Genomic DNA, 15,446 nt, shown 5'->3' on the forward strand with positions numbered 1-15,446 from the left:
AGGTGTGTCATCTTCTAGGTACTATCTACTCATCTTTCGGCCATCGGGCTGTACAATGACGTATTGTCCGTGCAACTTGGGCATCATCGGACCCCTCTTGAAACTCCGGTAGTAGACGGTACTGGCATTCGCGAATCAATTCTTGCGCCCGATCAACAAAACCGTGGTACGGAGCATAGTATAGGCCCCAACCTGGAGCACCTTAGCAACCAATGACCCTGATCGGCCGTGCATCGACTGGGTCCTGTCCCTCGTAAATTAATAATAAGATAATGCGAGCCCCTGACGACTGACGAGCAATGCAATGGAGAAAATCCCCGCCAGCAATCAACCGTCAGCCTCGGGGTCGGATGGGTCCATCTGATTGGCGGCCCGCTTAGACCGCCTCCTGGCGTCATCACCGCCTCTCCGCCGTCCCCCAGCATTCAACTCTCCGTTGTTGTTGTTGCTCTCTCCTTCCACACTGAACTCTAGCCTGGTGCGTCAGTGCAGACGGCCTCCGAATGACAACCCTTATCCCCCGTGAGCCCTACTCCCAGGAGGAGCTGGAACGGCTCTATCCCCAAGATCTGAAACTCCAATTGGTCCAAGTGGTAAGTGCCGGCAAATGGACGGCGGGTCTAACGGCCGTATACACAGGTTGGATGCAGGCTAATTCATCATCCAGTTCCTTCGTCATGGTGAGGATAACATGACTGTCATGCGTTGATATCAGATTTAATTTAACAAATTGTTTCCAGGAGAACGGACACCCGTCTCTTCGCGATTTCAGAATGTATGCAACCATCCCTCCTATTGATGTCTCTTCATGCTAATGTCGCCAAGGCAGGACTTGCTCCATGTAATTACTCCCACTCAACGAACGCCCTTAACATGACTCTGACTGATTCGTCCTATTCTGTACAAAGATTGGCCTTACTGCAACGTTGCGCGGCAGATGATCCAGATGGCTTCTAGCAACAAGGATATCACATCATGGAACGGGTTCCAATGGCGGAGGAAGACGGAGGCATTTGGCGATAAGGACCAATCCGTGGTTGCAGTAGGAGCGGGCGGTGATATAGAAGGAATCTGGCAAGTTAAAGAAGATGTGTCAGCGTCTAGGAAGTCCTACTGACTGTAAACAGCCAGCACGGTGAGCTGACAGACAAAGGACGAGAGACAACCTTTGCACTCGGCCAGCGTCTACGACACCTCTATGTCGATCAGCTGGGGTTCATGCCTAAGATCAAAGCCGACACCGAGGACATGTACCTTCGTGCCACTCCCATTCCCCGTGCCCTTGAGTCCCTTCAGCAAGCCTTCTGGGGCATGTATCCCGCCAGTGCTCGCACACAGGACTTCCCACCCCCGGTGATCGTTGCACGCTCTGTTTCGGAGGAAACGCTCTTTCCTAATGAAGGGAACTGCCGTCGTTTCAGACAGCTTGCCAGACTGTTTGCAAAGAGAGCAGGAGAAAGATGTACGTCTATACCCCATTTCCCGAAACAGGAAACAAGAAACATGGCATCAAGAAAACAAAAAGAAGAACTTCCCATGAAGCGTTTCTAATATCTTTCAGGGGACAACACCGAACAGATGGACTATATCAACAAGCGCCTGTCCAAATGGATGCCAGAAAGCTCCCCCAGAATCGCGGTGAACGGTCACCCCCAGCTTTGCGGAATCATGGACACAATCAACGCCACTGATGCTCACGGACCCGCAACAAAGCTTCCCTCTGAGTTCTACGACCGCAAGGTCAGAGAATACATTGACAAGATCTCCGTCGATGAATGGTTCGCCGGATACACTGAGAGCAATGAGTACCGCAAACTCGGTATCGGAGCTCTGCTCGGCGACGTTGTCGACCGCATGGTCAGCACCGCCGTCGACGGCGGCTGGCGCAGTGAGACCTCCGCATCCGGATCCTCCCCCAACAACGGCAAGGCCATCAAGTTCGCCATGAGCGGTTGCCACGACACGACCCTCGCCGCCATCCTCTCCAGCACAGGAGCCTTCGACGGCATATGGCCTCCGTTCACATCCTCCGTTGCCATCGAGCTCTTCTCCAAGGCAGAACAAGCACAAGCACAAGCACCCGCACCCACGAGCGAAGCCACCCCAAAGAATAGCGGACTCTTCTCCTTCCTGACCGGCTCTTCCCCTACTACCAACAATACCCCCCAGCCATCCGAAACGGCCCGCGTCCCTCTGTCTTCCTTCCCTGAATCATCCAAACAATCCCTGCGCACCCACTATGTCCGCATCCGATACAATGACCGTCCCGTCCGGATCCCCGGCTGCGCCGCCAAGGCCGAGAACCATCTCCCCGGCGACGAGTCTTTCTGCACCCTTGAAGCGTTCAAGGAAATCGTCGACAAGTTCACCCCCAAGAACTGGAGACAGGAGTGCCTGCAAAACATCGGGGAGGGGCTGTACGGTAAGGACGACAGTGAGAAGTCGACTGCAGGCTTCTAGAGCTATGGATGACGGCATACGCCTGCAGGCTCCATCCGTATGTATATTGGGAAACTGAATCTTGGAATCCTTCTTGCATTTGGATCTGCTTTTGCACCATCAAGATTAGATTATCCCATAGAGAAAGTAGATATTATTACAGATCACATCCCTATCTTCCTTTTTTGCTATATGTGTGCTTTAAACAACCAACTCACACATATAATATCTCTGTAACCAGTTGTGTATATTCTTTCGAACAATAATAAGAATATAGAATATGCATAAAGAACATCCATCTGAGTATGATATGTCCCCCGAAAGAAAACCGATCTTTTCCAATCTAACATCTTAGTACTTATCTACTTAATTAGTTATCACCGTGTCTAGAACTCCCCCTCCGCTTCCTCCGCAACTTCACCCTCTCCCCCTCACTATCACTCCCACTGGTACTCCACCCACTCTCACTCTCACTAGCACTCCAAATCGACTTCGTCTTCGCTGCTGCCGACACGGGCCGATCAATCTCCATTTCCGCAGCATTCGTAGAAACCTGTTTATGTTTCGCCTGTTTCGCCTTCTTAGCCTTCTGTCTATTCTCCACGATCTGCTTGGCGGCTTCTCTCCGCTCGTTGGCTTCTTCGGCGCCGGCGCGTTCTAGGAGATCGAAGAGCTTTTCGACCGCCGGGGCGTGGGCTTGTGCGATGGGCATGTCGCCGACGCGGAGACGCATGTAGTCGAAGGCGGCGACGATGGGGACGCTGAGGCGCGGACGACGGGTTACTTTGATGTCGCCGAAGGGATTGCGGCGGTTACCGTTGTTGGTGGAGGGGGTGGGTTCGGGCTCGTCGTCGGGGACGTCGGGGACGTCGAGGCCGACTTGGCCGACGTGGGGGTTGGATTCGCCTCTAGTGGAGGTGGAGGTGTTAGGGCCTTCTTCGATGCGGGCGAGCTTCTGGTATCGCTGGCTGAAGTGGGTGAGGAGGATGGCGCGGGCGTTCATGAGACGGCCGACTTCGAGGGCTTCGGAGAGGGTGGAGTGTTTCTTGGCGATGGCGGATACGGCCATGTCGTCTTGGAAGGTGGCTTCGTGAATTAGGACGGTGGAGCCGCGGCCGATGGTGGCGAAGCCGGAGGAGGGTCGGCAGTCGCCGGAGAAGGAGACCTTGAAGCCGTTGGGGAAGACCAGGGAGACGGCCATGGCGCCGCGGCAGTGGGAGACCCGGGTGGTTAGGAGGTCGGAAAGGCCGGTGGCTTCGCGGAGGAGGGCGGAGAGAGGGGAGGAGTTGTCGTTGAAGCTGAGGCTGGTGGTGGAGGGCTTGGTGTTGTCGAGCTGGTGGTTGGGATAGGAGCCGTCCGCACTGCAGTGGCGGTAGGTGAATTGGGTGCGGATGTTGCCTTGATACAGGTAGGGCGTGGCGCTCAATGGAATCACCCTTCCGAAGCCGTAATTCTCGACGGCGGCGTATTCCTCTAGCCAGCCGGTCATCATTTGTTCGGACACGACGAACAGGCGCTTTTCCTGCAGGATCTTGGACATGTCCATTTCCACGTCGTTGGTCGGTGGGATCCCGTCGGGATAGTTCTCTTGGAACCAGGCCCTGATGACCGAAGCGGTACCGAGATGGTGATCGGCGTGGAGGTGACTGATCCAGATCATTCGCAGGTTCTGCAAGACCTCGCAGAGTTTCTCTGGTTCAAAGACACGCTTCAGTTGACCAAGTGTGTTCTCACCGCAGTCGAGCAGATAGTAGCCGTAGCCAGGCACGTTGAGAAGAGTTGCAGAGACGTTGCGGTACTTGGACGGCGCGGAGGATCCGGTGCCCAGCGTGATAATCTCCACGTCGGATCCGGGGAGGTCCTTGCGGAAGTTTTCGAGCTTCTGCGTGAATTCGGGTTTCTTCACCCGTTTACGGATGGTGCTCATACGCTGTTCGATGGCACGAGGCATCTGTTGATCCACCTTTCCGGTATCAAAGTGCGGCTCGACTGCAGAATAATTGAGTGCAAACTGGGGCTCCATGTCGACGATGACACCGGGCGCCACAGGCTGCAAGGGAATAGGCTTGGCCGTATCTCTTGCGCTCTCCGAGGTGGTAGTGCCCGGCTGTGGAAGGGTCACATTGTCGTGAACAAGGGTCGGATAGCTCTCAGGTCTCAAGAGGCCCATTCGTGTCGTCGACGTAGCGATGCTCTTCATAGCCAGGTAGTTTGGACAATAGTCCTGACTGGACACCGTATGCTTGCAGTGAGACATTCTTGCCACAAACTCGTGGAGCCGAGGGTGATCTCCCACGCCAGGACCCAAGATCCAAAGGAAGGCCTCCAGGCTTGTGGTAGCAGCAGCGGAGTTCCACTCAGGCCGGTTCACTAGGTCGTCGACGTGAGCCGGAGTGGGCAAATCGATAATTGCCATGCCCTTTCCTAACCGCGTTGGGGCCAGGACCATGTCCGGAGTGACAGTTTTACCATCCAGCGACTCCACACTCTCTCCCCTAGTCAACTTCGCATAGTCTGGTCCCTTCCGGACATTCAACTCTTGAGCCTTCTTTGGGTCAAATTTCCCCCGAATATCGTGGCTCCGGACAATATAAGAGACGGACTCCTGGCACCAGGTGGTATGAGGGATCTTCTCGACGGCCGCGCCTGGCCAAGGCTGACGCACGAGGACATTGATATCGGGAAGGGGCTCATTGCTTCCAGGGGCAGGTCCCTTGTATTGCTCGAGATCCTTAGTGACCGGGTTACGAACGAACATCACCGCCGGCATCTTGACATCCGCCAGCTTGGTTTCGTGCAGAGCATCCAGTCTCCATGTCGAATTGAACATGTCGGTGATCACCGACTGCCGGATGACTTGATCCCGAGTCCGTGCGTCAATGGAATCCAGCGCACTGTTGTTCTCTTCGAACTCATCGAGGCTCCTCTTTCTCGGGCTCATTGAACGAACTTGCGAGGACACTGGCGGCTGCAACCCCGGGGACGGCTTGATAGGCATGGCCCAGACCTTGATATTGCTGTCCGACCATGTAGGCTGTTCACAAGGGTCCTCCGTCTCAGTACCACCCGTTTTGGCCATGCCCTCCGAATCGTATTCCCGCGTGAATACCGGCGTACCCTTACGAAAGACAAACCTCCTTGCCGTCGCCAGCGAGTGTGTGAGATTGCGGCCTCCATGGATCGTAAGGGTTCCTCGCTGCGGGATCAACTGTCCGTCATGGACAGCGTATGACATGCCATGTTTCTTCTTGCCGTTTGCATTCGACTCGGAGTCTTTAAACCGTTCCTCTTTCTCACGTGCAGCAATCTCCAGAGCACTGTTCGAACTGGCTATCCCATCAGCCAACGTAAGAATAACCCCGATCAAGCCTCCCGTGTTGCTCCAGTCTATCCGGCCCGTGAGGAAGATATCGGTCAGATAAGTGATTCGAATACCACGCTCCGTGCATGCGCGCTGAGTGCCCTCAGACAGTTGCCCGAAGAAATAACGCTTGTCGGGAAAGTGAAGAAGGACCGTAGTGCCGGGAGTATCAGCCGTGGGCGTGGTCAGGACTTCGTAGTAGGACTTCATTGGATGCTTGCCCGTTGGCGGCGTCGGTGGAGGACCGAACCCTGATGTCTGAAAGGCTTTGGGATTGTATAGAAGGAAATTCCGTCCGCGTTTGAAAGATAGTTTGGGGGCCGGTAGTGGGATAGAGTCGGGGTCGAGGAGAGGTCGACTGATCCGAGGATCTGTTGAAGAAGCTGCTGGCGCACGTTGTTCGGCAGACTTGCGCTTCTGCGGGTTAGCCCTAGGTCGATAGGCTCGATAATCTCGAGGAATCGAAGTTCGGAGGAGGGTCGGAGAGGGGCGTCTGGGAGTGACGGCGACTCCGCGAAAAACACTGGCGAGTAGCGCCCCGGACCGCAGAAGGGAAGCCAACTTGGCTCGTGAGGGATGGAATTAGGAATAAATACAAGATCAACGGACAGTCATTCCATCCGTCCAGCCAGAGGGAAATGAGAGCCCAGCAAAAAGATGGAGCGATGTGAATGAATGAGAAAGAGTCAGAGGAGGTCTGGATGAGTCGCAGAGCCTCGCCGCCCGGCAACTTTTTTTGACGAGCTCCCGCCGCGGGACGATCGCCACCTTCCTTACTCCGATCCCCGATATTGTTGGAGTATCCCTACGAGATGAAGAATCGCCCGCAGTTTTTACTTAGTACGAATGAATGCAGGGAGTCTCGGTAGGTTCTTAACTTTTAGATTTATTTCATTTGTATCTCAGTGTATTCCCTAACCAGTCCGAACAGTACCCCAAATTCCCAGATTCCAATCCAAAAGGCCTGCCCTTGACCATACACCCAAAGCCATCCCATCAGAACCCCTGAGAAAAAAGAAGCAGAAATGGAAAAAAAAAGATTGTAGGCAGAATAGAGCCATGTCATAGTGCAGGAAGAGTGTATATAGTCACAAGATCATAGACAAAGGAAAGACATTTGTGTCTACATGGAGGATTCCAACTTCGGAACCACGAGCGAAAAGATGGATACCAGAGGAAGAACCAGCTTTACAGTATGGAAAAGGCTCAAAAGTGCGCGGCATGGGGAATCATGAAAGATGAGCAGTCATCATGGAGACGCGCTCGAAGGCGGCTTCCATGCTATGGCAGAGCTGGGCGACACGCTGGGCAGCATCCTTAGAATCGACCACAAGCTCGAAAACAGTGGCGGACTTCTCAGCAAGGACACCGTCGATCGAAGCACCAGACCATTGCGACGTAGGGATGGCAGGCAGGCCGGCGAAGAGGGCAAAAGCAGGGTCCGACTCATCGATCTCCACATCGGGGTTCTCGACGCCAATATCCGACTTCTGCTCGGCCTCACTCACGAATGGCAAAGACTCCAGGACAGGAGCCTCATCCTTCGAGCTGGGAAGGCTGGGAAGGTATGAGTCCATGATGCTGTCGGACTTTCCAGAGAGAGCCTCGGTATCGATGACGGGCTCCGGGACCTCCAAGACGGCGAAGACGGAAGCATTGCCGAAGTTCATATCAATTCCCGAGTTCCAACCCCCGTTGTTGAGGCCCATCGCAGAAACATCAAGTCCTTGGTTGGGAACCATGACCATGCTGACTTGAGGAGCCTGCTGCATGGGGGGTTGCGACATGGCTGGCGCCTGTTGTTGCGGCTGCTGTTGCTGCTGGGGTTGTTGGTGCTGCTGGTGGTGCTGAGGGTGCGCCTGGGCCTGCATTTGGCTCGACAGGGGAAGACCGTTGGGGCCCATTTCATCCACAAACTGGGAGAATTGGGGAGACGACAACAGCATACGGGCGAGATCGGTGAGACGGGCGTTCTCCTCGAAGAGAGCCCGGTTCTGCAGACGTAGTTCGTGGGCTTCGTTGGTCTTGGCTGCAACCTCGCTCTCGAGCTGGCCAATGTATTCTAGAAACCGAGTCAGTTACTTCATCAAGTGATTACACTAAAAACAGGAAATTCCATACCCTTTCTGCGAGAGCGGAAAGCACGTGCTGAGACCTTGTTGCGGAGCTGGCGACGCTCCTTGCTGCTGAGCTTCTTTCCTTCTTCGCTGGCCAAAAGCCTCTCGTCCTCATCCATATCCTGCTCATCCTTCTTGGCTTTGGCCATCTGAGGCAGAATCGAAGGGGGAGAGGGCGAATCATCCGGCGAGCTGGCAGACTGGCGCATTTGTTGCAAAAGGCGGGAAATCCGTTCATCCACAGCAGGGTTGGAAGGACGAGGGGTCTGGCTGTGGGGGGTTCCGTTGTGGTGCATGTGTTCCTCCACACGGCGCTGCTGCTGGAGATGCTGCTGACGAAGGTACTCATGGTGCTTCTGTTGTTGAGCCGCCTTGGCCATCGCAGCCTGCTGCTGGTGCATACCCGGATACATGCGGCCGACTTGGGTGGAGGCCGGGACAACCTCATGGCCTCCCAAAGCATTGGGGTCGACGAATTGACTCTTGTTGCTGGGGTTGGGGGAAATAAAGTAAGCGGGAACGGGTCCCATGTTGTCGGACTCCAGGTCCATCTCAGAAGGATTACGCATAGGGGGGCTGTTGAAGTCCATGGGGACATCCTCGCGCTTCAGCTGGTTGCCGGCATACATGTCTCCGTTCATCGCAAACCCGGGGCTTGGAGCACCATATCCCATGCCGTTCATGTGGTTGTTGAATGTCATGGCATGAGCCAGAGCGCCCGGGGGAAGGCCAGTTTGCTGCTTGTGTTCATCATACTGGTGACTGGGGCCTTGAAATGCGACCGGTGTTTGTTGAGCTGTCGTTGAAGCAAACCCAGCACTTCGTACATCGCCTGCGTTGAACTCGGTGCTTGGAAGGGTTGGCTGACTAACCAGGGCGGTCTTGGCCCGGGCTGGTTCGGCGGAGGTGTAGGCAAGTTGATCAAGGTTGAGGAAGGACTCGATGTCCTGTTCGAAGGATGTCGGTGCGACGACCGGATGTTCCGCCAATGTAGCCATGGTGATGAGATTGTGTGAAAGTGTGGTTTGAGTGATGCTGCCGGGTTAACGAGAGCGAAGAGCAGCGCGTTACGCCTAAGTGCACGGTCGGAAAGCCACAGGGGGGTAACGAGAGACAGTAGGATGATCCGGAAGTTTGAAAGGGGGGGGAGTCGGTCAAAGAGGTTACTAGGAGTAGTAATCACGGAAACACAAGTAGTCTATGAGGATATCGAAACAATAGGCAGTATAATAACGTAAGATAGCAAATAGTGGAGAGAAACAAAATCTTTAGGAGTATAGTAGGAGTAGTAGGATGAAGAGGAGTAGTGGTAGTATGTAGTGATGATGATGGTAGAGAGATGGTAAAATTGGAGGATCGACCAAGTTGGCGGACGGACGGGATGAGCGAGTTAATGAGGGAGGGAGAGAAGAAGGGAGGAATGGATCCCGCGAGGAGGGAGCTGGAGAGATGCCGGGCAGTGGGTAAGACTAGAGAACGAGCGCGCCGGGGAGGGAACAGGAGCAGAGCAGCGCAGCAGCAGCAATGGAAGGACGGCAGCCGAGACTGAACCAGAGAGCCACTGAGCCAGGGGAAGCGAAGAGACCAGGTGGGCAACTTCTCCACGCCAGGAATAGAAATCAGGTAAAAGCTTGCGCGTCCTTTGGCTGACTCAGCGGAGAAGAGGGTCCGCCCCATCCTATAAAACTCAGTGATTGGCTGGGGGTGTTCACGCTAAGGCAAATCGAGTACCTTAGGGCTTCCGGGGGGCAGCACCCTAGGAGAACGGCCTCCACTTCTCCCTGAGGGACCAGCGCCTTAGTGCCAGCTAGTACCGGTTTTCACCCGCTCTCTCCCCTCTGAACAAAAACCAGGTTCGATCAGGAGATCGTCGATAAGATCGGGTGTTTGTTTACTTGCCCCTTGACAGGTGTGGGATGTTATTACTATTGATTGCTCGGCTACTACTTTAGGCGGACGTGAAGCATGTAGACCAACCTAAAAGGACCCTCGGAAAACTTCGTCGGGTGACTCTTTACGAGAATGGGAGGTGAAGGCATGCGAGAATTTCTTCACGAGCCGCCCCCTAGATGGTTGCCCCGAAGTCTCCTGCAAATGGACTGATTGTCTTCCCGTCTCTTTTGCCTCCCTTCTGACACCTTGCCGTTTCAAGTCCATTTCTCCGAGTCACTGAAACGGCGGCAGAGGTGAGCACAATTCCAGCTCCCTACAATGTATTCGCGCCAATCACGTTGGTAGCCGGCCACATTATCGTTCACATTGGCTTCCGATGTATCGTCACTTTATGACGTTAGTGGCTCGGGCTGAGCCAATGACGGCCCCAATATAAGCGACGTCTTCGATCTGGTTGCAGCAATTGTGATGGACTAGTCCACCAATCCACATTTGGCACCGTGTGAACTGTGAAAAGGGGTGATAGATACCCATTCAGTAGGTAGGTAGTCTGGAATGTCTTCGGTCTTCATTGTCGACGGGTCTACTACTCCGTACCTATGGGTCGGACACTGGGGGATGGGGAACATGCCAGTCTCGAACGAGCGAAACGACAGAGTCTCCTGGTTGACTACGACTGTCGAGGGTTGAGCCCACATCCAGCTGCTCTGTCTGATGCAAGTGGGTGTTCTAGGATGACCAATGGAAAGAGATCTCGACTCTCTTCAGGTGAAATTGAGAGGTTTGATTGTGTCCCCGTCTGCTGGCCCCTGGTAGGCTGGTGGGGAAGCGTAACGGCCCCGATTTCCTGCCCTGACCGGACCTTTCCCGAGGCGGTTTAGCCCAGGAAATAAAGCTTGGCGCCGGGCTGCCATGGACGAGCCACTCACAGTGAAAAGTGGCCCCCCTCTGCTTCTTGCCTCGCGCCCAGTGGTTCGGTCTCAACTTTTGGGTGGCCCATAACATTTGGCCCGCTTAGTAGATAGTCTGAAGGATTCCCATCGATAGACTTTTAGGGCCGGTTTCAGTCCTGCGCATTCAACGCCAGTTGGACAAAAGTACTACATGAGGAACAATGGGCGTATCGCCGATGTCCGAGCAGAGTCTGACACCATGACACATTATCACGCCGCCGTGTCGCAGACGGCTGATCAGATAACATGCGATTCCATGGCCTTACCAAGGGGGCAAAGAAACGCTGATCCGGCCGAAACTTCTCCCGGGGACCCAATTCTAGACCTCGCAACTGCTTCGGATGCGAATCAACTATGGATGAAACTCCTCTCAACGGGGGAAATGCTTGTCCTTGGGTCGTTCCACCAGTCCCAGGTAGGATACTGCGTACAGTCTTGGTAAAGCCGAGTCGATCCAGGCCCGATTGTGCGCTCGAGGGTCGACTCGGCTCTTAGCTTTTACTAGTCGAGCAAATCTCTTCCTAGCTCCAGAACCCCTGATGGGCGCAGCCGACGCCGCAGCATCGTGATAACCTTATTAGGCAACCGAGACGATAAACTATACCGATGCAGTTCCCTAGCGTTCCTTCTAAGGCTTCTATGGCAGATCCTGGGAATAGTCTTGTGCAAATTTTGCCTCTGGAAGACTGGACGTGATCTATTTGCAGATCTGTGGCTGAGACTGAACGTGAAGAAAAAATAGCACGGTTGTCTCTGTGTCTCCCGAGGATTGACCGTGTCTGGTTTCAGATACTCCAAGCCCTATAAGGCTTTCTGCGAGGCTGCCTGTGCAGCTGACTTGACAATCATCAGATTGTAGTACCACCATGATTACCTACCATGATCTTCCTCTGATGCATATGAAGTGACAGAAAAGGCAACCATCCTACATAGCCTGGAGTAAGAGCACACACAACACAACCGTTCGCAGCTCTCCTACACCCACATCATTCAAGTTACACTCATTCAACTTCAATTGCAACTGTATAAATTGCCACCACATGCCAATGCTCTAAATGATGTTTGAAGGCGAACAATGACATACAAAATGTAGTGTTATGACCTCATCCGCTGTGCAACCGAAAGCGGTAGTACTGTGATGTCACTGCACAACCACACCTCATCCTCCCTCACCACCACCCCTACCACCACACATCTACACCTACACCTCAACTCAACCCCAGAAAACACATTTGCAGTACACATAAATCAATTCAAAATTATATATTTCGTAGGTGCCAATCACACCATTTTCACATGACATAAAACCCATACATACATTCATCCCATCAATCTCAAAGTCAAACCCTTATCCCCAAGACATGAACTAAGAAGAGAGTTTACTCCTCCGGCTCATCATACTGATCATACTGAGTCCTCGATCCACCCTTCTGACCCGCCGCTCTCGCTCTCGGATCTCCAGGCTGGAAACTACCAGAGGAAGCCTGACCACCTTGAGATGCGATGTTGCGCTGACGAAACAAACAGTTAGCCCACCACATCCCCCAATATACACCCCACAGAGAAAAGAATAGGATGTAAGAAGGGAAAAGTACCTGTTTATCAGGATCCATACTCGCAAAACCTCCCGAGTGACTAGCCTGACCACCCTTTTTGGCGATATCTGATACTTCGTCGTAGCTGCGGTTGGCGAAGTTGCCGGGGTTGGTGTTGGATGCCATTTTGATTTCTTTGATTCTTGGTTGGTAGGTATAGATAAAGTAGGTAGATAGATATGTAAGTAGATGAGATCTGATGATGAAGATTATTAGTGTAAGGGGATCAAATAATCCCACCGATTATATAGTATCCCCCGGTAGAGAGGATGAAGTCATGATGTTGCTCGCTTGACATCAACTCGCGTAATGAATCAAACCATAACTGTACACAATACTATGTTAGTGTTTTCCTTATGAATCGAAAACAAGATATCTTGCTACATCGCCACATGGAAGGTGTGGGTTTCCGTGGGACGGGACCGGGGGGGGGGGGGTTTGTCTTGTTTGGTGTTGGGTCATGGGTACGTATCTACTTTGTTCGATCTCTCCTACTGTGCATACTGTGTATAATTGTGTATTGTGTTTGGGGTTGAATTGCGTGATTTGGCGGGATTGGACGGTGGTGATGGTGCGGCTTCTAGATGCGATCTATTCTTGGAAGTTGGAGATGGGGATACGTAGGGGAGGTGTCATGTTTGGGGTTGGTGGCGAGGGGAGGCGATGGGGGATAGTGATTGGTTTGGGGGTGCAGGTTATGGTGTCAGTGGAGGTGGTTGTGTAGGGGATGTGTAATGTTTGATGGGTTCTAGACTTGGTCTAGGTTTGGGGTGTTGTTGTGTTGTTGTTTTACTATGGTAATATGGCAGGTGGGTGTTTGTGGAGATATGACTGGTTGAAATTGGGATTTAGTTGTAGTGAATGAGGGTATGTGCATGACTGAATGTTTATGCTGAATAGCTAGTGTAGCTTATGGTAGAAAATATGTACCATTACTTGTGTCCTGCGCTGGAATCCATCATAATAATCGCTGTCGTAATTTCATAACGTCTGACCATGTCTTCTCGATCAAGCCTCATTGGCCACTGCAAAGAACCATTGCATGTATGGACCACCGGATGGAACCAGCGGGTGTGAGAATGCCACCGAGTCTAGAAAAGAGGCATATTGAGGGTATTGGTATAGTCAATGTTGCTATCGACCGACTCCAGACGATCATGGCACGTGCCGAAGATGCGGTCCCAAAGGCGAGTCTGTTTGCCGTAATTGTGGCTCTTCCGCCATCCTTTGCGGTGATGGAGGTCGTGATCCTCGATGACAATCTCCGCATCAAACATCTGCAGCAACCAACTCAGCGTCGACGGCACCGTCATGTGGACACGAAGACCGCTATGCCCAAAGACCTCAGCAAACGCAACGTATTCATGGCAGATCCACCACTCATAGAAGCCTATAGGTAGACCCAAGAATCTGAGACTCAGGTAGGTCATCAACGGTACTCCGGCCATGTCGAAGAACTCCTGTTCATGGTCTGCATAGGCGGCGAGGAGGGGATTAGGGTGTTTCGTGAGATGGTGGGTGCGATGGTACTTCCAGAGGAAGCCCACGTCGTGCATAAGACGGTGATACCAGTAGAACCAGAAGTCCAGCACAATCCCATATAGGCCAATCTCCAGAGGGAGCCATGCCCAGTTCATGTCCAGAGGTGCTTGACTGGCATTGTAGGATAGGTAGATCGACAGAACTAAGCGAGAACCAGTTGTCTTGTAGAGCGAGGCAGCAACCTTCCCCACACCAACGTCAGGAACACCGTCACGCTCGTGCTGGTCGCCGTCAAAGAAGCCATAGGTGTGGCCGAGTCGACGGAGAATTCGGATTTGGTAAACAAGGATTGTGTTGAACGAAAAGAAGTAGAGGTTGAAGATAGCAAATGGGCCGAGGTTGCGGCCCATGTATGATATATAAGCCTGATTGATCGCGAGCGGGATGAACGAGTAGAAGAGCACCCAAAAATTGAGAGACAATTGTGGCATATACGGCATCTTGTCCTGCTTGGAGTGTACCGGCACCGCCTGGTCGAGTTCAATGGGATGGGCATTAAGCAGCTCGAGTGCCCAGTGGCTGATGTTCCATTGATCCCGGTTGGCGGTACGCCATGTGGACTTCATCGAGTCTTTGGGATTGCGTGTGGTAGTCATGACGGCGGTGTTTCTCCTCCTCACCATGGCCCGCCTTTGCGAATGGCACAGCCTTGCTTTATATCATTACTGAATATAGAAGCCTTCGGAGGCTCGGAAGGAGATATACCACAGCATGTGAAAGCTCTCCATTAAACCTAGATGCAAAACATCAGGTGCGGATCCTTTTTCCCAACAAAAATCAGATGCACAGAAAAGCATCAGACATCAATTATGGTGGGAGCCTCTTTCACCTAAAGGAGCAAATGATGAACATGGAACGATGTGGCACATGAATATAGTGCATGCTGAATGCTTGAGACCAGTTGACCCCGCGTTCCTGTGCCTCGGAGCCCTTGGAAACGCCGAGGATCGTCTGCAGATCCCATCCCACACACCTGCTATGCAGGGACTCCAATCAAAGTTATGAGGCAGAGAGATGATCGACTGTCCCTATACTTGGGACCTGTCGGGCGGTTTACCGCTTTCCGGGTTTGGTGAGCTCGCATCGCTTTCCACTATGGGACTAGCCTGGCCTCGCTTGAATCTTGAGTCTTGTCTCTGTCGCATGTGATTCTCCGAGTGTCAGGGATTGTTCTGCAGGAACAGAATGCTTTTGCCTCAAAGTGACTACTCGGTCGGTCAGGGTCAGGCTGGGGGAATGAGCGGAGTTGGGACGCGTTGGCTTACTGTCACCAGTGCGCTAAACCATTTTGGAATTTCATCGACACCTCAGGCTCACAGCCTATTGGCGCTCAAGTGAGGCATTTAAACATCATAACAGCAGGTCTTGTGGTTGACTGCAACTGACGAGCTAGACTTCAGAAGGATGCTATTGAAAGTTGGATGGTGAAAATTCCCCCATCTCCGGTTTTCCTCTCGGTGCCGTTTGCATAGAGCGCTGTTAAGTGTGAATTCGCTCAATGAAGCAACGAAAGTGGCCGCCACTTTCTTTTCCAAGAGAAATGATG

At 52.9% G+C, this 15,446-nt stretch overlaps 5 protein-coding genes across 5 annotated transcripts; 1 reads left to right on the forward strand and 4 right to left on the reverse strand.

Moving 5' to 3' along the window:
* Positions 1-443: 443 nt before the first annotated feature.
* On the forward strand, positions 444-2,612 carry BO94DRAFT_531260 (putative acid phosphatase). The gene is made up of 7 exons (XM_025610858.1): positions 444-593; positions 668-680; positions 741-775; positions 826-841; positions 909-1,074; positions 1,128-1,462; positions 1,562-2,612. The coding sequence occupies exons 1-7, from the start codon at positions 504-506 to the stop codon at positions 2,458-2,460; spliced, it is 1,554 nt and encodes a 517-aa protein (XP_025472103.1). The 5' UTR covers positions 444-503; the 3' UTR covers positions 2,461-2,612.
* Positions 2,613-2,630: 18 nt separating this feature from the next.
* Positions 2,631-6,792, reverse strand: BO94DRAFT_606673 (tRNA processing endoribonuclease Trz1; the record flags this gene model as incomplete). The annotated part of the gene is made up of 2 exons (XM_025616521.1): positions 2,631-6,158; positions 6,776-6,792. The coding sequence occupies 2 exons, from the start codon at positions 6,790-6,792 to the stop codon at positions 2,810-2,812; spliced, it is 3,366 nt and encodes a 1,121-aa protein (XP_025472104.1). The 3' UTR covers positions 2,631-2,809.
* Positions 6,793-6,947: 155 nt separating this feature from the next.
* Positions 6,948-9,005, reverse strand: BO94DRAFT_225380 (bZIP transcription factor). The gene is made up of 2 exons (XM_025606253.1): positions 7,922-9,005; positions 6,948-7,862 (listed from the first exon to the last, which is right to left on the reverse strand). The coding sequence occupies exons 1-2, from the start codon at positions 8,913-8,915 to the stop codon at positions 7,030-7,032; spliced, it is 1,827 nt and encodes a 608-aa protein (XP_025472105.1). The 5' UTR covers positions 8,916-9,005; the 3' UTR covers positions 6,948-7,029.
* Positions 9,006-12,055: 3,050 nt separating this feature from the next.
* Positions 12,056-12,549, reverse strand: BO94DRAFT_531264 (general stress protein). Its single transcript, XM_025610859.1, has 2 exons — positions 12,359-12,549; positions 12,056-12,274 (listed from the first exon to the last, which is right to left on the reverse strand). Exons 1-2 carry the CDS (start codon positions 12,482-12,484, stop codon positions 12,143-12,145), a joined length of 258 nt encoding a protein of 85 aa, XP_025472106.1. The 5' UTR covers positions 12,485-12,549; the 3' UTR covers positions 12,056-12,142.
* A 900-nt stretch (positions 12,550-13,449) lies between these two features.
* BO94DRAFT_571932 (sterol desaturase family protein) lies at positions 13,450-14,496 on the reverse strand (the record flags this gene model as incomplete). The annotated part of the gene is made up of 1 exon (XM_025614895.1): positions 13,450-14,496. One exon carries the CDS (start codon positions 14,494-14,496, stop codon positions 13,450-13,452), a length of 1,047 nt encoding a protein of 348 aa, XP_025472107.1.
* Positions 14,497-15,446: the final 950 nt, after the last annotated feature.

Source organism: Aspergillus sclerotioniger (genome assembly GCF_003184525.1).
Source record: "Aspergillus sclerotioniger CBS 115572 chromosome Unknown BO94scaffold_3, whole genome shotgun sequence".
Classification (NCBI taxonomy): Eukaryota; Fungi; Ascomycota; class Eurotiomycetes; order Eurotiales; family Aspergillaceae; genus Aspergillus; species Aspergillus sclerotioniger.